Source organism: Spodoptera frugiperda, chromosome 30, assembly GCF_023101765.2.
Source record: "Spodoptera frugiperda isolate SF20-4 chromosome 30, AGI-APGP_CSIRO_Sfru_2.0, whole genome shotgun sequence".
NCBI lineage: Eukaryota > Metazoa > Arthropoda > Insecta > Lepidoptera > Noctuidae > Spodoptera > Spodoptera frugiperda.
In genome coordinates, this window is record NC_064241.1 from 141,592 (window position 1) to 165,649 (window position 24,058).

The following is a 24,058-nucleotide window of genomic DNA, read 5'->3' on the forward strand; positions in this document are numbered from 1 at the left end:
TATTATGTTGGATACTCCGAGAGTATTGTACTCTCCACATGGTTATGATTCATTAATTTTACTTTTGTTATTTTATTACTTCTCCAGATGTGATTTCTTTTCAAATGTGCGTGTGACCAAAACATTTTTAGCAGGGGAATTGACTAACTAATGGAAGTTACATATTTACGTAAAGTATCTTAAAACAATATTGTTCATTAGTTTTGGGGCGCTGTCCAGTAGAGATTTACATTGAAATAAAAAAAATCAGTTAATGCAGTAATCCAGTTGCAATGTTATAATGTCATCGCTTCCATTGGTGCGCTGCAAGAGTGGCCGCGGCGAGTTATTAGTAATATCTGTGTAAGCCAGGTTTACGAGCTACTTTATCTGCGTCGAGTTAAGCAGACATTGTAGTGAGCCGGGAGTTCCCTGTAAGCCCCGTATTTATAGCGCGGCCAAACCTGCGCGTCACTCGTTAGCCTCCGTCCCTCCACAACTACTCCGTGTCCTCATTATATGCTGCTGAAACTAAACTGCTTACGAAGGTTGCTCCAGTGTTCAATAATTATTTATTTGTATTCAAGTTGTGTACAACATTCTCTACACTATTATAAAGCTCTCCAATATTGAAACCCCTCGCTGTGTAAAGCCCATTAAGTTCCCTGCTCGGGGAGGTTTTACCTTTTGACCCTGAAATCAACATAGTTATCGAAACGCGAAATCCCCACCGGCCCCGTAATTAATTGTCAGCGCCGTGTCCGGGGTTCCATTTCCTGTTGGAAGTGGTTAATTTAGGGTTCGCGATAAGGGCTCCTTAATTTCCGTTGCAACTCACTTGTCATAGGCGCCACCTCGCGTACGTTTTTGACATTATTTTATCATGTTCATTTCCTGTGTGAGGATTGTGACGCGTGGAGTGACGACAGGAATGTCGGGCGGTTTGTAAAGGATGGTCGTTTTATTAGTAATAGCAATACATGTGTGGGGGTGCGGCAGTTATATCTAAATATAAAAGGTCGTTAATGTATCTTAATACAATCGAAACAAATGATTTGGTATAACTACGTAGCAGGGACGAAATTGTTGGATGACAACGACAACAAAAAATAAATGTTGAAAACGTAATTCATGAGAATCTTATAAAATTCCAACAACGAGAGAATGACTGCGTAGTGAGGGCATCATTCCGTCAAACTCGTAACAATTTACATTTGGTGAGGCGCCCGCGCCCCCGCCCCCGCCCGCGCCCCGCGCCCGCGCCCCCGCCACTCATTACGTCTCAATTGTCGATGGTTATCATCACGCCAACTCATTCGACGACGATCGCTCGACAGATCTCCTAACTCAATAACAGGCGACAAATTTACCCAAGATTAAACGAGATGCCGCGCGCCGAACGGATATTGAAATTTTACGATCTTTTCCCCTTTAAAGTTTATTTTCGACCGACGCTTTTTGTTTGAGAGATAATGTTCCCGTTATATCGGGGTGACAGTCGCGTGTAAACATACAATCCCTTTGTTACTTTCCACGAATGAGAGCAATTCGTGTGATCAACTTACATATAAACAAATACCGCGGCACTGGCTGCGAGTGTCTGATTGACCTTACACAGGGTGTTTCAGTGTCGAATACATTACAGCGTGTTGCAATAATTAGGTCATTTAGTGTCGCCGGCTGACGTTATTGTCTATTTGCGACAATCACCACATCTAGAGTGTAGACTATGGCAACGTTTCACATACCTGTGTCGTGTATTTTATAATGATGTGCAGATCAGTGAAACATGTTTCTTGTATTATTTAATCACAGAACGTAATGTTATTCTGATTTCTAATCCTACAGTAAGTTGTCTGACATCATGAAGATATACTGCGCAGTAAGGTAGTAAGGTCTCGCGATGCAATATACAACGTTTATGAATACATAACTGGGCGCATAAATAACACAGATAAGCAGATTTTAATTCAACAGATAAGTGGCGGGACCCCGCGGGCCCGTTGTGCCTGGCACACAGTAGCCACTGCCAGAGGACCCACTTCCCAGAGTCCCAGACAAGCTGCTCTTGATGACTCTTGTACTGGGAACTTCACTGAAACTGTCTAAATACTTGTCTACATCGGGAAAATGGGAATAGTTAATAATGAATGATTCAGTATCAGTTCCTGACAGGAACAGACAGACAGGTTGCTCTGGTTGGCCGGTGGCCGGTACAAAGGCCGGTACCTATAGATTTACTGATGTGCTTGTCCGTTGGTACGCTCCGCATCTGTCACGACGTAGCCGGCGGATCCCGCCGCTAGAGGGCGACTGTCCTGCTACACTGTTCCAGATAATGCTTTGTTGGTTTATTACCATGACGCGCTGTAATTTTACAACATTTTCTTTGAAAACTGCCTGAGCGAGGTCGATGCCTGTCGTTAGCTCGCTACAACTATAAGTAATGTCATTATTTTGACAACATCTTATTCCCTTCTATTAGAAAACAAGGAGTAATACGGAATAAGGGTTATCCTTAAAATTATCTTGCCTATTTGGAGCAATGATTTTGAGGAAAATATCCTAGAAGGATAAGAAACAAACCAATTGGACAAAAAGTAAGGCCGGCACGAAATGAAGCAGATGTTATTAGCTATCGAGGAGATGAATCCGGCTGAAGAAATACCAGTCGCTACAATAGAAGCAAACTTAATAAAGAAAGTGCGAACAAACGAGAACAAAAAGAAAAAGTATTGAAAACAAACATCTGTCGCGAGCCGAACTAAATGAAACCGACATTACGCGACGCTCGCGCGTGCAAATGTTTTACGGAACATTTTATGTAACACTAGTAGGGACAGGGACTTCTGAAGAGTCGGACATGCGGTTACTATCATTATTGTAGACTTAGGGATATGAATACATGGATGAATACCGGAACTTGCAACAGGAGACACCTGTTGGCACTAAACAGTTAGTTCACAATGAGGCATTGGGCACTGATGCTAATATTTACAGTATTAAGGTTCTCAACTAATGTAATTGTTCAGATGAGTATGAAGTTGAGACAACTAGCGCCCATTGCAGGCCAGTCCATGGCCAGTGTATAATGAAGTGTCTCGAGCCAGCAGCAGCAGGGGCGAACGTTAACGTTCATACAGTTAAGCACGTTAATGCTAGCTCTGTCCCCGCGGGCGGTGGCGGGAGCGGCGCGCGGAGCGGGGAGGGGGGGGGGGCGAGATTACAACACTATTAAATTTGGGGATGAAAAATGAGGGTTGTGTTTGATTTCGATTTGCGAACACAAACGAAACTATTTATCCTTTGAAGATTAAAAGGGTTTGGAATTAAAAAGCTATTTATTCTGAATGGGGACTGGAATAATGACACACCTACAGAGCAATCGCTTTGATTGTAATATTTTGTGTAAGTTGTGACAATCCAGTGAGGGACACGGTTGTTGAATGGTGCTCGTTATGCATCAATAGTCTATTGTGTTGCTGTATAGTTATATTACATGGACATTATCAAAAGGGCAGATTCGGTTTTTACATAGCAGAGCATGAACGGCTACTGACTTTGTCCTGTAAAATACAATATTATTAGCGACTCGTTGTTCCCGTGAATAATGTACCGACTAAACATAAACAATGGATGTATTATACGTACGGACGACACACTCGTGTTCCAAAACATCACAAAACTCGTCTCACAACAAAAGCGATGAAACAACAGATAATAAATTAGCTGAACTCTTTAAAAGACATCGCGTCGTAAATCACTGCAACAGCGATACGGTTGTAGTGCTCATGTCCGCGATATTGGAGAGGAATGCAATATGTGGCTTAATATAGTAAAGCCAGCACGCAGAGTACTTCAGTATCAACCACGTTAAAACGTCGCGTGAGTTTACTGTACGACTAGGTCGGAGTACTTACAAACTTATTTTGTAATAAATGTAATAAGTCAAGCTGATCCCACTCGTGGCCCATTGTGCTCCGTGAGGGTAATTTAATACATTTGGGCTGAAGCTAACACTGGTTATGGCCTCCTATGTCACCAGGGCACAATAAAAAAGTGACAGGCACGCTTTCATGCGACGCGGCAAGTGGCGTCAAGTAGCAAAATCCGACGTAAAGCGTCGTCGCCATTGTGAGATGTACAATGGTCGGTAATGCACGCCGGCTAATGGCTCATTTACATTATTCAAAGCTGCGGGATGCGTTACATGTCTCGTCTAATGTCATGCAAGGAGGACAGCTCGCCACAGTATGCCTAACTAAGGCGATGCGTATTATCATTACTAACTAAAATTCATCCGTGCAACGCAATTTTATCGAGCAGTTCTCGTCAGGGTAGTTTCTGGACAACCCTTATTCAGAAGTGCGGAAGTGGTACGAGCGAAGTATTGAGTTTGGTCGTTCCCCGAGTGTAAGGTCCCGGGCGTGATGTGAGCGGCTCACAATGTAAGGAGCCGGCAGTCGGCAGCCGCACATAGTTCGCGCGAGCATTGCATACCGCGCCGAGTGGCGGAACCACTGCTTTAGAATTAACTAGTCATTAAGGTTCATTAGTCACTGCACGAGTTCATTAGTCAGAGTAGGGTTTAGTGGTGTGCTGGCTGGAGCTTTGAAGGTAGCTGTGAAAAGTTAGCCCTCTTTTGATTTGAACGTGAAAAAGACAACCTTAATAACTCGGCTCGAGTGTAGTGGAAACAGCCTTTAGATGGCTTTATTTCAATTTTATTATTCCAATAAGTTTACACTGATATAACTAAATAACATTTAACTAAATATAAAAGAATTCGTTTTCAATGATATGAGTGTAACAAAAAGAATTCGAAGCGGTTTAGTGGTTAACGAGGCGAGGTGTGTTATTGAAACATAAAATAAGGTTTATTACTCGCGGGCCGGTGCGGACTACAGAGGTCCTGGCGAGGGACGAGAGCGTGAAGCACTCAAACACATCGAGCACAACACACGGCTCGTTGACAACACTCGTGTGACTAATGTCGGTTAGACACGGTGAGGACGGAGGGCCGCGACTGGTGCAGGACTCCTCCAAGTGAATGCGACATATTCGGCTGGGGAACTAACTAAACTTCACGGAGACAATAGTTACATATTTTTAACCCTATTCATAATATAATCAGTTGTTGTGAGATAATTTTTATAAAAATTAAAATTATGATGCCACTGGTCGAATAGTGACACTGGATAGACTAACTTTTATACTTAGGTATAATGAAACCGTAGCTGTGAGCAACATTAGCTGCGACATTAGTAAGCACCACGCAACGCTCGGAGTCTCCAGCTGAGACAATAAAGGGATTTTCTCAACCGTTCCGCGCTGCCCGGCGCTGCCGGCGCTGCCCGGCTCGCCGGCTGTCAGCACAGATTAAATAAACTATTAATCTCTATCCAAAAGGTGTATTTGCATAGCGATTAAAGCTAAGATCCGGAATATCTCGCAACAAAGGGCTGCACCAACTGATATGTAAATTGTTCAACTTGGACTTTCAAAAGCGTTGCGCGTACAGAATCGTTAGCAACTGGAACCAGAAACACCCATACAATAGTAACTTGAAGTACGCGCGTTGTATTGTATTCTGTACCCCGAGTATTGTGTAGTGCTTCATTATGGGGATCGTTTAGTTGTGAGATGCTTAAAATTCAATCTCAACCAACTTTTGCGTAATTTAGTACCTAATATTTACTTCGGGGAGGCTCGGTATGATTAGATATTTAGTTTTTTGTGTTTGATACTATACAAGCATTATGTGACCATTAGTAATGACGTAATCCATATCCACAATATCAGGTAGAAATCCGGTTATGCAGTATGCAACTCGTTCGCGGGGCACTAAAGTTGGGAGTTTAGATTGATAGAGGTCCGCTTGCGTGCAATCAGTTGATTGATTCACTTCATTTGAACAGAGCTGCTGGAGTGCTATCGACTCGGTTTATTGGGAACTGTTTTAAAATTGATTCGTTTCGTCTTTGTGTTAGTTTGAATTGGAACCAATAAAACTGAAGTATCCTGTAATGTACAATAAATAGGGAGCTAGCAGCCGTGGACTGTTTGTCTGTTTATACGGGGCTGGTGCTCAAACTGTTAGCTGGTCGTTCGTTTATTTATGTTCATTACAGAAGCTGTGGAACCTGTATTAAAGTTTCTTTAATCGTTTTATAGACCCACCGCAGTCGCGTATCAATTTTAATGGACGCAAAAAGTATTTTATCGAGATGCAATTACGATCGTGGGCGAAATGAAAACATGAAGTATTTAAATACAAGTTAATATTCACAAAGAGGTCTGCGTCCACTGCGCAGTCGATTGGATGTGGAATAAAAATGTGTGTACAACAATATCCCGCGGCGTGGCGGTGGACGCGGGCTACAGTAGGGCATGCTGTGCGGCTGTGCGTTTTATCATGCAAATGTGCTGCGTGCGGACAATGTGCAGTTTGTGCGTGCGTCGTGCGGGGCAGCTGCGCGCACGCCGCGCCGCTTGGCTGGACACAGTTTTATTATTATACGACTAATATTACATTACGGACAAGGTAGAGGTATGTTAATGATTGGTCGCGGCTCATTGATTGATGCAGGTGCTGATAATATAGTAAAGTTGTCGTAATCTAGAGTTGTGAGTTAAATTGTGGTTTTAAATTGTATACACGCATTTCTAATGTTACCGTTTGATACTAAGTATTCTTTGTAATTAGCTCGGCTGAATTAAAAAGTAGATGAATAAATACGAAAGTTTAATGCAAAACATTTTTTTTCTAAGGTACCAATTTAAAAGTATCAATTTCTCAATTCCCACCGAGGTGTAACCCAAACAAACATATTACATTGGCAAATCAAAACAAACAATCAAAAGTTTGTGTGTAAATACAAAACAGAGTGGAACAATTGTCCCGACGCTCGCAACACTCCAGCAGTCACCGCGGAGCGATCAAAATAAAAACATCGCTATTGACAGAAGGGTTCGTCCGCACGCACCCCTTTTTTAAAGGGCGTGATTTTGAGGTCATTGTGAGCGGTGATAGGGGGCGCCACATACGACGCCAATTATTCTGCAGAAGACACACTTGGGACAATGTGGATTTTAAAAGCACACCATGTTCTGTACAGTTTGTTTAGCCTTTATTTTAAGGTACCTACTAAGTAAAGACTTTAAATTGAGCACTGATTGACAATTTCATGACTGCCTATAAGATTTACTGGAGTCTCTCATATTCACCCACAATACTGGATTACCCGCGTGTAGATAATGTAGTGTGTCTTCTATGTGTATTGTGTAGTAGTGACTAGTTGGTGCAGTGTGTGAGTACGGCATGTGTCACGTGGTCACACGCCGCTGCCTGCCAAGTAGCCGGCGCGCTGCGGATGTGTGGCAAATTCTTCGGACGTTATATCACGAGACCAGTCTACTACTTGTCTCCATGTCATCAAATTTAATACAACAGCTATACATACTATACAGATATAAAACCATGTATTAAGACTCAGTTTTCCGCTGATTACATGAGAAGGGATATGTACTAAAATTGAACATAAAGTTTAAAATAGTACAACATTGCGTCTGGTAAAATGCTAATGTTAACATCGTTAAATACAAATTAAGTGAACACGCATCCATCTTCATTATTAAGAGATTTAAGACAATGATACGGAAGCTTAGCTGTAATCTCTAGTACCGCCCGCGCCCGGGGGGAAACGGCAACGTTTGTTATAACGCGCCTTTTGCTGCCCAAGTACCAAGTACCTGGTGCAAATGTAAGCAGTAGGAGCTGTTACCGACACCGCAACCGAATTAAAATCTTGATACACTTATAAAGCAAGCCGCGTCCTAGGCATCACTAAACGACAATGCGGCGCAACGACACAAATTCGGTAATGTAGTTAATCCGTAACCATTGCGTAGTTACAGAGGCGTCGTTAGCCGGCCACGCTGCGCAAACAAGCAATCAACGTGGAAAAATAAAACAAACAGATGCGGTCGTGTCGCGCCTATCAATGTGTTACCATGATGGCGACTCGCTTTTATTTTTATGAGCGTTTTACGAGCCTCAAAAGGATTTGTTTTAGAGCCGTACGTGATAAATGCACCGCTGGGATTGAATAACGTTTGGTTCAGTCGTACGAAGGCTCGCAACGTTCGCATACATCGGCGACGACTGCCAGGACACACGTTTATCACTGCGATCCATTCGCAGGCGAGCACACGTCGCGTCGTCTGATGGATGCTGCTGCGTAATGTATGTTCTAGTTGTAGCTTTCATACATATTCACGACACGACACATTGCTAACTTTCATACGACATATTGTTCATGTTTCAGAGTCACACCTCCATTCTCATACTTCAGTAAGAGCTGAGATAACGTAGCGAGAGTAGTGGACCAGTGGTTGCGACACCGGGTGCACGTGGTCAGTCTCGGCGAGGTCTGCCGGGGCCGGGCACGTGCGCTGATCGCGCGATAACACAACAAACACCAAATTACCCCAACCTCGGCGTTAAGTTAATTAATTCAAAGTATTTGAAACATTAGTCGCCGCATAATTGAGTGGTTTAAGTGGTTGTTTCAACAGGAATCGAATACGAATCCATTTATCAGATTATTGTACAAGCTAATAGTACGGCACGACGCTACAGGCACGCAAGTCTCTATTGATTGATTGTGCATTGGCTGTTGGCTGTGTACGAGTATTTATATCAAATAATAGCCAAGAAATTATCCAGTTGTGGGTTTTGTGTGGTAATGTTCTCTCAGAATATACTTTAAAACATATCGTACCGAACATGTTAATTTACCTCTAACTGTAATGTAGGGTAGGCAGGGTATAAAAGCTTAGTTTACAAATAAACTGAACAGCAGCGGAATCGGTTTGCAATAAACCGATGCATGTAAATATTAGTGGGAGCAATTACTCGGGAGCGAGTATAAATAGTGGAGTGCGCGATATCCGCGTCTATTACCAGCTAACTGCTTTTACTACATTCCGGGAACGCGCGGCGCAGTAAACGACGCTGAGTGCTTACAACGTTACACCCGTGTTATACCACCCAGTAGCACAGTGCACAAACATTACTACGATACATTGCAAGTACGAATCAGGTGATAAATAAAATCTGATTAAATCTGCTTATGATAATCCCTGGTCCAGGCTTGAAACTAGTCGAGCAACCTCCTCGAACGGTTATGTGAATAAGCCGTAAATATCTAATTCATTGGATCTGATGATTACTGTTTTTTTAAATAAAAACCGGCCAAGTGCGAGTCGGACTCGCTCATGAAGGGTTCCGTAACAGCAAGTAGATGACATAATATAAAAGTTGTAAAATAACTTGGTTTTACATAGTGTTTGTATGAACGACAAAGTTATATTTGCGGTTTTTGAAAATATTTTATTTCTTAAAAACTAATAATGATATCTGGTTCAAACTAATTTTCGTTGTTAGTTTCCATTGAAATCTACAGCATATATTTTTTTCAGTTTTCTCACTCTCTTATTTTAAAAGTTAGAGGGGGGGGGACACACATTTTTCCACTTTGGAAGCGTCTAACTTTCAAACGATTGATTTTGACGAAAAGTGGTTTTAGAAACCTTAATGTCTTTTTCAAATACCTATCCATGGACACCCATCACGGATATGTAAGCTGAAAAAAAATTTTTTTGAATCAGTTCCATGTATGGGGGCCCCCTTTAATTTTTAAATTTAATATTTTTTGTTCAAAATTCTAATAATAGCGGTTACCGAAATACACCATCTTACAAAGTTTCAACTATGTAAGCCCAACAGTTTCGGAAATAAATGGCTGTGACATACGGACGGACGGACGGACGGACGGACGGACGGACGGACGGACGGACGGACAGACGGACAGACAGACAGACATGACGAATCTATAAGGGTTCCGTTTTTTGCCATTTGGCTACGGAACCCTAAAAACGTTGACACTTTTAACTTTAGTCATTCCTTTGGTCCTTCTGCATTTTGCTTCGAGCTTACTAAGGGCTAATAGTCTAATGACGTTATCGAGACTCACACCTTGTACTGCTCGCCTACTTCATTAACAACCGCACACACACACACACACGCCATGTACACAACAGATGTAAGGAGTTCGGCGTATTTTCTCAAACAACTAGTGATCGGTTGAATCCATCAGATTTACTCGTAGTTGTAGTTAAGATATTAGAAGTAAAGTTGTTCTTGTTGAGGCACTCCTATGGACCTGCTGAACATTAATAGTTGCTGTTGTGGAATAGATAACCAAGATACTGCAGGTACGGAGGAGTATTCCCAATAAGCAGCATCTTACACAATCTGACTATTGAGTAGAGATTTGGTGAAATTTCCGCAATATACAAAAGCAGTGTGACAAAATGTTAAAATACGAATACAGTCAATACAGAATAAAACAAAAAAGACGCGTCGTAACAAAATGCGTAATGAACAGTGACGAACAAATAAAGACAGAGCACTCAAACAATCAAGCTTAGCATTTTAATTAAGAAAATTAAACAAAGAGACAATTTAATTGAAACGTATCCAGCAACAATTCAACAGGCGCATCGAAAGCAATTTCCCTATTACCGAACAAAGTCAACAAACCCAAGAATTTTAAGTGAACGAACGTATCGTATACGTAAGGCATTAATTAGGGGCTCACGACTGACGGCCGAGCTACACGCGGAGATACAGACAGAAGGCGTACCGACCCCGCGACTGGGGAACACATACGCTACGGTAATGCTAATGAACAGGTGACGGTTGAACAACACGGAACAACTGGGGAATTCATTCATCAAGCTCTTATCGCAATAGAACTACTACTGGGTACCGTGTGGGTGCTGCTCGCGGATGTCACTGACCATGTTTGGCAGAAATCATTATAGGAAGGGATAAGTTGTATAAGTTTCCGTACTATGAAGGAATAAGTCGTGATTCGGTTATACATCATGCTGTCAGTAAGTAACTTCCTGACTGTGGCGATACGCAGACCAATATATCTAGCAAATGATTTCATAATGTAAGCTTGAGTAAAGTTCAGTTGTCTTTCTGCTTTTGCTCTCACTTTGGTCCAACTCTCAATTACTGAGCTAGGAAACTTGAGCCGTGCTCGATGCTCGGCGCTCACCAATTGATTGAGTCAACACCGCTTATGAGCATCATTGCCCTTTTTGTTTCGAGTGTTTACCTAAATTAGTAGGCAGGTAACTTGTTTACTTTAGATCAATGTTTAATTTTCTAAATCGTGGGTAAGTCCTTCGGGTTCAATAGCTAGAAACAAAAAGGAAAGACATTTTTTAAAAGATCCAATTACAACTTCAGCGAACGTAGAATATTAAAACTTCATTTTGAAAAGGTAGGAGGCGACGTGCGACGCGACAGCAAATTCAATGGAGGCAAGATCGTGTGGAAAATATTTTAAAGAAAATGTTTAGTAAATGTGTTCGTTTTTGATATTCAGCAAAAATCTGTTTCGTGAAATGTTTCACACAGTTCTCTCGGCTTCGTTAGCATGAGGCGGTAGTGCTTAGTAAGGCAGGCGCGTACGCACGCGGACGAATCAATTAGTTAGTCCCGCCCCGACATCGGCATTACAACCGCTTTCCCCGCATCGAGTAAAGGTAAAGTTATTAATGTTATGTGCTTGCGGTGCATACTTTCCTACCACATTGCGACGGGAACAGGCTCTCACTCGTACGACTTTATACCTCTCCGTCAGACACGCAGTTTATTATTTCAGCTCCACGTTTATTGTAGGTAGATGTTCGCCTAGTGGTACGGAGCGTCTTGCGTAGTATGGGAGAGTCGGCAGTCGGCACACTGCTACCATAACTTGTAAACTAACTCGTCGGATGTAAACTTTCTCCACGTCTCCCACAGTAATAAAGTAATCAATACCGAGTACTGGAGTAGGTACAGCCTGTAGCATGGATCGTGCATCACTCACCAAACATCGATGAAATGTATTTTCCTATGAGCTCCATTAAACTTGCTTCGCTCAGAAATTTATTAGTTTTAACAAGCTCTGCACTTATCTAGGAACTACACTAGGGATAATTTATATAAATATTGTATAGCACACTGGTTACTCCATCATAATACAATATCTGTCGCTAGTTATGTTAAACTAACTGAGCTAGGACAACATTAGTATGAAGCACGACTAGCTGTAGTTGTAGGTAAGTAACTGCGTTGTCCACTCAAAGCTCCGCTCAATTGGTTTACAATAACAATCCATAATTCTGTTAAATCAGGTTCTGCTTTAGTACGTAGTTAGTGCCTCCGTACGTACTCAGTATAATCAGACGGGCGCAGGTTTCAGTATTCAATACAAACGTGTTGAATGTGTGAGCTCTGACTACAAACTTAGTTTAGCTTAGAGAATCGATTTACTTGTAAGCTATAGACTTGAAACTTTCTCTCGTCTAATTGAATATCAGAGAATTATCAGCGTGTAATTAGCGCGCGCGAGATAACAGCGCGCACTCCATTACCGCGTGCGCTGCGGCGGAAGGTAATGCTTCGCGCACTAATCAATTACCTTCGAACCACTTCTATTAACGGGGACTCGCTGGGCCACCTGACACTACATGTATCTTACTAATTAAATTTTGTACCAGAGCTGTACGTTCTGGAGACGGAGTGGAGACCACTAGCCTAGACGATGCCTCCAGTTAGGTAAAGTGATGATATCTACAATGACTAGCAGTGGTGGAATACTAAGGTCTGAAGGTAGCGCTTAGTGGAGAAAGCAATGTTTACGAGTGGGCAGTTAATATGAGAAACAGTGGTTGTGGAAGAAAAATACAACGCCACGAGTGCAGACAGACTCGGAGCTGATGTAGTGTAGTGGAGTTGGAGGAGTGGTTCGTGATATATCGCACTTAACTACCATTGCAATATAGGTGTTCACGGTACATCAGATAATAGTGTAAGAAGTAGAATGCACAATAGCACGGTGCGGTGTGAGGTGTCCCGGCGGAGGCGCGCGGTGCGGTGCGGTGCGGTGCGGTGCGGTGCGGTGCGGTGCCGGCGACGAATCAATTAGGCCGACACCGCGCCATCGCGCCACCATTACCGACGCTCGGAGACTCCGCGCTGTTGCTGCGACCCTAGTCACGGAAGCTGAGCGGGGCACCAACACCAGTACGAGTATTATAACATTTCTACCAGTAAACATTTTGGTTAAGTAACTACAATGATTTATGATGGTTAATCGCTTAGAACCAAATCGTAACATGAAATTCTGTTTGCTTACCGGAAAATTAAAATGATTCAATACCATGTTGGTGCAATAGAAACAAGAAGCCTTTCCAGTCTGCACTCAATTCGAATACGAGACAGCACCACCACTAGCAATACTAAGTACAAATTATTGTTATCCTTCTTTCTAAAACTGCTTTAATTTGTTTAATTAATAACGATCGCTGTTACTTATGGTTTGTTCCACATTACATTCGGAGCGCATAACTCAGGCTCCGGCGGGATTCGCGGTTCGATTCCATTCGGCTCAGTATCTCTGCGCACCTTCGAGCCCAACTTCCGTGTATAATGAACAAGTACCACGAATCATTAGGAGAATACCTTCGTACAGGCGACGCGTGAATCTCATCAGGAGGCTAACTACAGAACTTATTAACAGATCAACTAAAGATATAGGGGAGGTAAAATCTAAAGGCACGGATAATGAAGGCGTACATAGAATGTGAACAGTAGAATAGCAGATAGATCAGTCTGACTTGGGAACAATTACTGTATTAGCAGAGCAATGACTAGTAGACGTTAGTAATGACCAGCCGCACTCAGCTGGAGCTCCTACCTACGTCTTTAAATAGAAATAATTTGAATTCTCTCGGCGGTAACGAATGCGAGGTTGTCAGCAGATGATATTATTACACGTGAGACGGCGCGAGAATGGACACTTTCTACAATAATAGAGGAACAAACGGATCACACGAGCACTGGCGTGGCATTCGTTTACCGGGAACTAGTGGACAGCTGCCGCATATCTTGTGACTTGTTGCAAAGAGAACTATGACATATGTCGGTACATGCTGTACATAAATCTCGGCTTTACTACCGCTGTTGTAGCCTGTAGTTATCTATGTACTACGCCCACTAGTACTCGTACATATGTCTGTTGATTGAATATAATATTAAATACAAACAAACTTTATGTCTAGTTATTTCTCTTTAATTATACACTTGACTAACTACTTCTGCTTAGATTATCCGTTTCGACCTGTAGAGATTCAAAATGCCACAATTTAAAACAACTGCAATCACAAATATTGGCAAACCAAATCAAGTGGAAATGATTTTGATTAGGCTCCCACAGGCGGCGGCGATGTGAGGGTAGTCGTAATTTCCTTGATGTCACTCGCGTGTAACGTACCCGCTCGGTAAATATTCAATTAGATGCGTTTGTGCCGCGAGGGGGGCCGCACGTAAACGCACTAATATTAATTCGCTGTACATGTGGCCTCGTACACGCCGTGCGATACTTCTATCTGTCTACCTTTAATATTCAATGATTAGAATTTAGATGTAATACATAATTTATAATTTACTCTAACACGAACAAAATATTACAAGTCGATAGTCTTTCTGTATACCTCCGCATGATAAGTTTACGCTGCCCACAGTCACCGCCTACACGTGCCCATGCCGAGGTCTATCTACTTAGTGGATTAATCTAAAAAGTGTGTACACGGCGCCATGCTCCAACTTAATGTTGACCGCAACGGCTTTTACAAATTTCGGTTTAGGCAAGAGCAAGGGTTACGTGGGCGTATGTACTAATGTGGACAAACTGGTGGATAAACCGATCGAGCATCAACTGCTAGTTTTGTATGGACTGCAAATAAAAGCGACGAAATGATATAGTTCCACGCTGGCACAGCGGCGGCGGGCCGTTTGTAAAGTAACCTCTGACATTTTCACACCTCACCCCGAAATAACGTGGGACTGAATGAACTGCGATTTATATCCTTCTGACAGAAAAAAATATGAAGTTTTGTTCGAACAAAATAAGGTTCGGTTCAATTCCCCGGTACGGCAGGTAATCGAAACGGTCGCCGTCGCCGGTAGCCGGTGATCAATGAGCTCGCTGCTATCAATCGCGATGAATTCAAGCGGAGAGTGAAAGCCTCGCTACGTGCTGCGTCTACTAGTGGCGTGTGGCGCCTCCTACATCCTTCAGCCGTAGGGAAGATTATAGTGTAATATAACTAAGAATATTTTACATAAATTGCAGTGACCGCAATTTTCAGTTTTCAGGAAAAATTACTGCGAACAATAAGTGGGATCTCCTCATTTAATGTTCTTTAGAATTTCTATTTTTAAACTAACTAGGTAATTAGACACTACCCCTAATTAGTTGATTGGACAAGGAGATTTGGTTTAAGAGAGATATTCTCTTAAAAAGAAAGATAGAATGAACGTAAGTCGTGTTTCAATATATTGTAAGGAAGCGGCAGTATCTGAGCATCTCGACGGTGGCAGCTGGTTAGCATGCATGAATGCAAAACGTATCCAAAGGCAGTGCGATAGCGGCCGGCACGGCTGTAACAACCAGTTACACCGCGATTAGGGAACGATAGCGAGTTAATCGCGCGATTATCGTTAATTTCAATTATCTAATAAGATTACTGCTAATTTGTTGGCTGGTCAGTAATTTACCGTGTTCACGGCGGTAAGGCTCACAAGTCCGCAGGAGGCTGCGAACTGGTTCCACTTACTGGGCGGGATTGGTTCCGTTTCTTTGTAACGAGTAGCTCTAGCAGTGCCAGCAATGTCCGGCGCATTACGTGTAATGTACTGCCATTGTGTTACTATGTGTGTCGGCTCCGCGGACAGTCAATGTGTTAATATGTTTACATTAATAGCTCGCTATACTTAGCGCGCCGCGCGACGCTGCATGCGCCGCTGTCTGCAGTTTGTTTCTCATTGTTCGTGCACTGCGTGTCCACCCGTATGTTGTATGTTGTATGTCATACAATAATCTACTGGGGGACATCATAATTACCAATTTATGTTATCTCATTGTCTAATCCCGCCTCGTTTAAACGAGTTATTAAGCAATTTATAGCACTTACTCAAATACTAGTAATAGAACCGGTTAAGATAAACAAATAATAATTTGTCTTGTTGTGTCTAGCTGTGCGTACCTACTAGATAAATATGTTATTTGAGAGTATATTTAACTTATAACATTCAGCTTATTCAGTTAATACCACGTTTTGTTATACCACATATTGAAGTCAATCAGAGCCAGTTAAGTGGTTTACAATTTTATTATTATGTAATTAAACCAATGCAATGTAAAAAAATAAATTAATCAGCTTATGTCGTACAAAAAGTATTTATCGAACCGCGGAACCATTATGTAGTGCAAAAGGAATGTGTGCGTGCCCCATTCATTGACTCCAGCGGAGCTCGCTGCTCGGAGCCAACAATGGACCTTAGACTGTACGGATTAGTTTTGCCTAAGCCACGGAACAAAAAGCTGGATAATTGCAGTGGCGAGCACTCGCGCCAGTTACTTGCGCTAACTGGTGCAGATAGTGGCAGTACAGTGCGAGGGAACGGGCGCTCGGGGAACATGGGAACAACAGTTGCAGTCTTTTCTCGCACCTAATGTTGGCAACACTACGACAGTGAAATCTGCCATCGTTACAACACTAGGTTAAATACAATAGAGACGTAGGGCACGAATCTACACGAATATTTTCTCAGTATTCGATTTTAATGTTGGGTACTCTATGAAACTAATTCATTGGAATTATAGTCTGTCCTTTACAATTCCTGATATAGCCAGCTACTAGCTAGGTGTACGCGTATAAAGCCGAGCCTTCCCAACTATTGACTCAGCTCCTAATATTTATGTAGATAAACACGTTATAAATCGCTGGCGTCGATACGACCATGTCGACGTGGGCTTCTAACACTACACTGTATTTAGGAATTAGGTACGAAGTAGCTATCGACTGCCGCGGGAATATTCATCGCGTACTAACTCAAACTTAATGGGATATTGTTGATAGACGATCATTTACATAATAGTAATTTGTTAGACACATTCATTGCTTGGGACTTGGTGGAAGTGTGTCAGGTCACAGCTCAGCCGTGAATGCTGTATCGATACGAATCAGTTTGATGTCCCGTGCCTCCCACGCCTCTCCATTTAACAATATCACTAACCGCATCTAGGTACATTAAGTATTCAGATTTTGAGCGATGGCTTGCCTGAACACAATATTATTAAACCACAGCTTTTAGTAATTGATATTGCAATAAAATATGGAGATAAGGCGTCCACGGCTAACTATTAGATACTGACTAACTGTGGGTTATTACTACCTTGGTTTGTTTAATGCATTACGACGCGACGGCTACGAGTTACGACATTCCGTCAATCAGTTTACTTGATCGACAAGCCTTTCATTTCAGCACATAATGACTTTGTATTGTATTGGTCTACAGGGAAGTAGCACTTGTTGTGTACGTAATGGACGTCAGTACTTACGTGTAACATTTTCATAGCTCTTGGTTGTAAGTAACAGTCTTGTATAGAGTGATTAACAAACTTCAGTTATCGGATTAGGTGTCGTAGAATATCTACATAGGCGAGTATCAATTTTCCGTCCAGTGCACACATTGAAATGGGCTTGAACGAATCAATTACGTATTTTCAATACAAGTAGTAAAGGGATCAGCACAATGAGTGGCCGGCGGAGCGCTAGCCCGCGCCGCCGTCAGTAGTGTGCGGGCGGGCACTCGAGCGACGGCACCCAATAATCCAAATAAACAGCGCGCTGTCACCGACACGCGACACTTTTATCGCTCTAGTCCACCGCGGCCGCCCCGAGCCCCGACTATGTTTTATTGATTGGGCCATTGGTTCCCATATTACGCTGCTAACTCACCCAAATTATGGGTTGGTACGACACGTAAGCTCAAATATTGTTGACACGCTCAATTAAACTTTATTGTACGGCCAGCCGTCCAATGGCCAATGTTGTACGGTAATAAACGTTTGCAATATCAACTTTTCCTATTATAAATGTTAAGATATAAAAACAACAAAAACAAAAGATTCGTAATCATCAAAATAAACTGGCAGACCGCGAACTGAATACTAACGACATAATTCAAATTCAACAGCAATATCGGGCCAAACAACAACTCGTAATAAAAGCTCAACTCCTTTATTATCCAGCGACCGGAGCGGTGCCGGAGCCGGGGCCGGGAGCCGGGAGCCCTCGAACTGAGCCGTCACCCGACCGACGCGACCGACGCGACCGACACGTATTCGCGCCATCCGGCGTTTATCATTTTTTCCATCTCGAGCCGCACCGCTGGTAACTATGGGGTTAGTGACAGCTTTCAACTCGGGATTAACTTCGTATTGCGGCTCGCGGGGAAAAAATTTAATAGCTCTCCGAAAAGATTGGCTCCAACCCCTCGCCGGTCGCGCCGAGTGATAGTTACTGTTAAGGGATCCTTTCGACCCTACAATTTTAAACTAAACACCGTAATTGGCAATCGGCGTTAAAAATGATTGCTCGTTCAACAAAATTACAGTTTACTTAGAATTAAGTGGCAGAGAAATAACGCGCTGAATGTATAATTAGGTACGGAGTTATACATCCTAGTAATTGTACACCGGCCGTGAGGAGGTACAACAGGCGCTAGCTGGTTATTTCAATTTAGTCATCAATAACATTTTATGTAGGTTGAAGTATGAATTGATATGTTTGGATTAAAATAACGTTTCAAAAGTCCCTAATTTAGGATTAATTGAAATAAATGCTTTGACTTTGATTTTGAATACACATAATTAACTAAGTAACTATGTACTGATTCTACTTTTTTAAGTCTTAACACAAGTGTGATACTTAATATTATTCTGTGAGAAAAAAAGCAAATAGGTATGATATACCTAGTAGACATATTATGATAGTAGTTTGACGGAAAACGTAGACAGCACTAAGTGTTAGCATCTAAACGCGATTGTGCCTAAAACACAATAATTTAAAAAGAGTATCGATGGACTTATATCCTAACCTAACCCAACTTCGTTGCTGGACAGACTTTATTGTGACGCGTCAAAAGACAGATACAATTTAAAAACCTAAATGCATTGACTTCAAAGAGAAGAAGACGTACGTCTTCTGGTACGGGTCAGGTACAGGTAAAACAATAGATAATAGAAAACCCACCATCATAGCTATCTAAGTAGGTAGTACTTATTACTTACTTTCGGTGATTAAAAAATTCGGTCATGGTCGTGGGTCGTGGGGTGTATCAACTTAGGGGCGGAAAGTCTTGAATGGACGTGGAGTTAGGTTTAATTAAACTTTTATCTAGAAATGGGGTGTCTTGTCGAAGCCTGGTCAGTTACTGATTAATTTTGTAGATATCTGCCTACTCTAGTAGCCTGCACCTGTTATTACTAACTAGGCTCAACTTGCTTATCGAAGTAAAACTACACCTTCACTCATTCGTTTCTTGTCTTCATTACCGTATCCTAAAAGTTTCCGTATGCGGGCTGCTGTAGGCTGATATGTGCGAGTGGTGGTGGCTCACCTGGTGGACAGCCGCAGTCCCCGTAGTCGCGGATGCTCCTGCGAGGCCGCCAGTACGTGGGCGGGCGCGCCAGCACCTCCCGCCGCAGGCGCTCCACCAGCGGCTGCTGCGGCTCCAGCACGGCGCTCCGCAACGCCAGGTGCTGCTCCTCCAGCAGCGACAGCCGCTCCGTGAGCGCCTGCTGCTTGTACAGGCTGTAGCCGCTGGAGATCAGGCTCATGGCACACGCACACCATAACACCACACAGTACGCCCACGGGTCCCCCGGACATCTCTCCTCACACTTCTCCCATTTCTTCTTCGTTTCTTTCTTCTCCTCTTTCTTTACTTCTTTGTCTGAAGTGGTCTTCGCACCCGGAGGTGATTTCCCTCCGATTTTCAAAATCATTTTGTTCAGTTTTATATCTCATGAACAGCATTTGTTCCCTGAATGAAATATCGAAGGCATTGTCTTTGATATTCTCATAGTCCACTTTGCACCCAGTCTGCGTTAAAGCGATACATTGTACTCACAATAGATACGACCAGCTCGCAGCTTTTCACGGTAACAACGTCTATTTGGTCTTTAACGAAATCTAATATCTATTTACAATATTGCCATAGAAAACACAAATATTAAAAACCGCAAGGTGCAAGAAATTACGAAGGAAACAAAAAACTTTACAATCGGCGAATGTTGTGTGATCGTGTTTGCAGACGCGTGTATCGTGTTTGAATTCGTTGTGTTCGCGCGCGGACAGAGCAAGGACGTGCCGTCAGCTCGGCAGGCAGTACGCCACTGAGTGTCGCTCCACGCTCGCTCAGCGGATCAAGTCGCCGCGGCTCCGCAGACAAGCAGGCGTGCGCCGACCAAACCAACAGAACTAAGTTGGATTCTTCAAAAGCTGGCCTTTTCTTATTGTTTCTATATTTAACTACATTCACACATATTTCAGGAAAATGTGAGGGGTATTTTAATTTTTTCTTGTAAATGATTTAATTTTCATATACAAAATTAATTACAAAGGTAAGATTTAGCATTTGGCCATTTCTTGTTTTTCTTTGGACAGATCATGTAGGCACAATAATTTTAAAAAACGTAGGAATTCCCACGTTGCGTACAAATTTAATTAACGGCACTGAAAGGACAACTGAGCGGAAAGTTGTAGATCATTAACCTTTCCCTTGCTTTGGGAACGATTTCGAGAATCGAACTGGCGCTTTTATTGGTGAAGTTTTTTTCATCGCAATCAAGTTACCCAGCGTGCCGGGGCATGTTTTATAGCCGGTAGTTGCGAGTTTGTCGGAAGGTCCATATTAAGGGGATGCGTGCAAAAACGTGCAGGCCCCAGCAAGCCGCCAAATTGGGCGCTAGCTCGCGCGGAAAGAGGGAGGGGATGGCAATCCAGTTAGTCGCTCACCCCCGACACCCGTACTCAGACACTGAATCGGAACACCGGTTTAACTTCAACTTACGCTGTCTCATCTTTTAATGCGAATCCAAGCTAAAGCTAACGACGAATTTACATCGTCAGCCCGCGCCGTGCACCGTACGGAGACAAAGTATAATACTGCGTAATTCCATCTAAACAAATGTAAATTGATGCAAGAGAGCTTTCAATTTGCGAACGCGGTTCTGTTTGCTAATGTCATTTTGATATAAAACGTTGAGCGTTGTTAATGATCAGAGATGAGTCCCTGGCTCCGGCCGCCCCACCCTACTTCACGAGCAAAATATTTGCGACACAACTTAGGGCCAGAGTGAAGTGACTTAAGTTCCATTCAATATTTAACACAATAATTTTTATTATTTTACTAACAAAGTGTGTGTACAACTTTTAAGGCAATTAAAGAAATAAATCACAATGATATGAAACAAAAAGTACAAGCCGAGGCTAATAATGCTTAGGACCCAAACGCCAAGTCCGGTTAAGAGATTCATATCGACATTAATTAAATTTGTAAAGAATGAAAAAACAACGGATGTTTTTTAAGCGATAGACGCTATTAATCTCTTTAATAGAGTCATTAAATATGGAGTGCCGGCCGCAAGCGCCGACTGCCACAAAAAACGCTCCGCCACTTGAGCCATGACATGCATTACGAGCCTTTGTAATAAAGCACTCATAATAAAATTAAAAGATATCCGAGATAACGACTCATCACGAGCATTCCGATCTAATATGGCACTGCGCTTCTAATGCCCGCCCTTATCACTGCCTTACACATCTAAATGGTCATTTCAAACATTTTATTAAGTTTATTTACGACTGCTATTACCCACGGCACAGTTTAAAATTACGACTCCATAATTGGATTTTATAAAATTTTAATAATAATACAATATTTACAGGATTGGAAAGAGCGTTTCGAAGTTTAATGAGGACATTACTTTTGATTCGTCTTTTGAGCGCTTTAAATGCATACTCTGCTTGTCTTTGTGAATATTTAATCATTGGTCGCAGAGGTGCAGGCGACGTGATCGTTTTCTTAAGTGCCGCATTGTTTCGAGCTTTTTGAAAACATGAATCGTATTGTCTTGTACATAAGAACGTAAGTGTTGTGATAAATACGCTAGGAGCATACAAAATTGGTCCATCGGCGACGCAATCTGCAACATCGGAGCGGAGACAAATAGCTGTAATTAAAACTAGATTGTCGTTATTTAGCAGCGCGTTGTAGCGTCGCGCCACGGCCGCGCCGCGCGCCGGACGCACACGCCGTGCGCCGTGCGACCGAAGCCGTGCCGGAGCCACACCGGAGCGGCGCGCCGCGGCTCACTGGCACGGCGCATCTATCACAGCTCGCCCGCCACTATAAATTTAATTTAAACTTTTGTACTTCGTCAAATGGTGAGTTGAAGACACCCCCAGCGTTGACAGTTTATATTTTTTTAATTTAATCTCGTACTGTTTTGAATAATTGAGCAGCATCGTGGCTCCCTCGCAGCTGAGCTTTGTCCAAGGAACATTTTTGTTTAACTTCAAGTTTGTCTAATCGTTAAGGAAGGTCGACGAGTGTCAAGGGAAATCTTCGGAGAAGTATTAAAATTATGTTCGTATTCGACTTTGTTGCCATAGCTGACTTTATATATGTATAACTCTTCCACGATAACATTGCTTAGTAGAGAAACGAGTGCCATAGTTATAATCAATTCGCCAATAAAAATGATATGAGAATTTGTTTATGTGTATCATTTGAAATACTATAAAAACGTTAGTATCGATTGCCTCCTGTGGCTACAGTTACCTACAATTATCAGGGGATTAAGTAATCAGTGTGTAGAGGAAAGTCTTTACCTAAGTACAACTGTTTCTAGAAACATTAAATTTCCCTGTAGCATTCAGAATTGGCGTGACCTTGTTTAATCCATTTCAATTTGAGTGGAATGAAGGCGTAAATATTACCAGTGGCGCGAAATGTAAATAGCTTGGTACCGCCGAAACGAAAGTGAAATATCCCTTCGTCCGCGCACCAAATTGGAGCGGCCACGTTATCGGATCGTTTGCTTTATTTACAGTTTGTGGTGGAATTGGGAAAAGTTGCGGAGGGGAGAATAGAAGAAGTGGGGGCGAGGGTGTGAACTGAACCAGCTCCTCCGCTTTATGAATTGTCGCCGAGCGCCGAGCGCGCAGCGTCGAGCGGTCACCCACTTGCGAGTTGGCGACACCAATACCGAGTGCCGAGTGCCGATGTTTCGCGATCATAAATATTGAACTTGGAAAAAATTGCAGCCCGCACTGCGGCTGCGGATATTTACTGTTATTACTTGCTTGTTCTGCGACACTGATTAAATCTCTCCTTTATATTTATTTGAAACAAGGTCGTAACCCGAAAGTTCCAGGTATATTTCCTTCAAGTTTTCCTTATAATCTAAAGTCACAAAATAAATTTGGTTTGTATGTTTTTTTTTTCATTGCCCTTCATAAACATGCCCTGTATTTGCTAGGTGTACCTAGTATGAAAGTTATCAATAAGGTTTAATTGAATGCAGGTGGTACAGAAGACGCAGGAGTTGGTATCTAGCCTGGAAGTGAGGCGTCGCCTGCAAATGAACGAGTAAATGTAATCGTCGCCGCGGTGGCACACGTACTATATGGGAGAGCAACCACAGTCACAGATTAGTATGCGAAGAGCTGAACCGAAAGCAATTAGACGTTTCGATTCCATCTGAATTCCAAATGGGTTTCGATTGGGACAAATAGTTTGGACCCTTCAAATTGGAGTCGAGGTGACGCGTGATGTTCTAATGTAATCACTTCGGGCCTGGAACTTGCTCCAATTTGTGGCCTCACGACCAAACTTGGATCAGTGTCACTCTGACTATTGCAATTGTGAAGTATTAGAATAGTCGCCGGTGTGTTCCTGTTCGCGGATACTGCGATATATTGGAACGGCTGTCACGTTCACGTTTGTGTCTCCTAAGTGGTGATTATACTTTCTACTGGTATCGCACCGACCTCAATACGAGTAATGCAATGTTCACTAAAGTCACGAACAACACTT

At 42.5% G+C, this 24,058-nt stretch overlaps 1 protein-coding gene across 15 annotated transcripts in view; it reads right to left on the reverse strand.

Moving 5' to 3' along the window:
- Positions 1-24,058, reverse strand: part of LOC118270120 (collagen alpha chain CG42342) — a 219,263-nt gene that overhangs the window by 82,200 nt on the left and 113,005 nt on the right. For 12 of the 15 annotated variants that reach the window (XM_050706960.1, XM_050706959.1, XM_050706957.1 and 9 more), the window contains exon 1: positions 19,574-20,363. The exons of the other annotated variants lie outside the window; for them this stretch is intronic. In XM_050706960.1, the coding sequence (XP_050562917.1) occupies positions 19,574-19,961 (388 nt within the window). In that variant the 5' untranslated portion in view covers positions 19,962-20,363. Of the gene's footprint in view, positions 1-19,573; positions 20,364-24,058 lie in introns of those variants that run through there. 15 annotated transcript variants of the gene reach the window in all.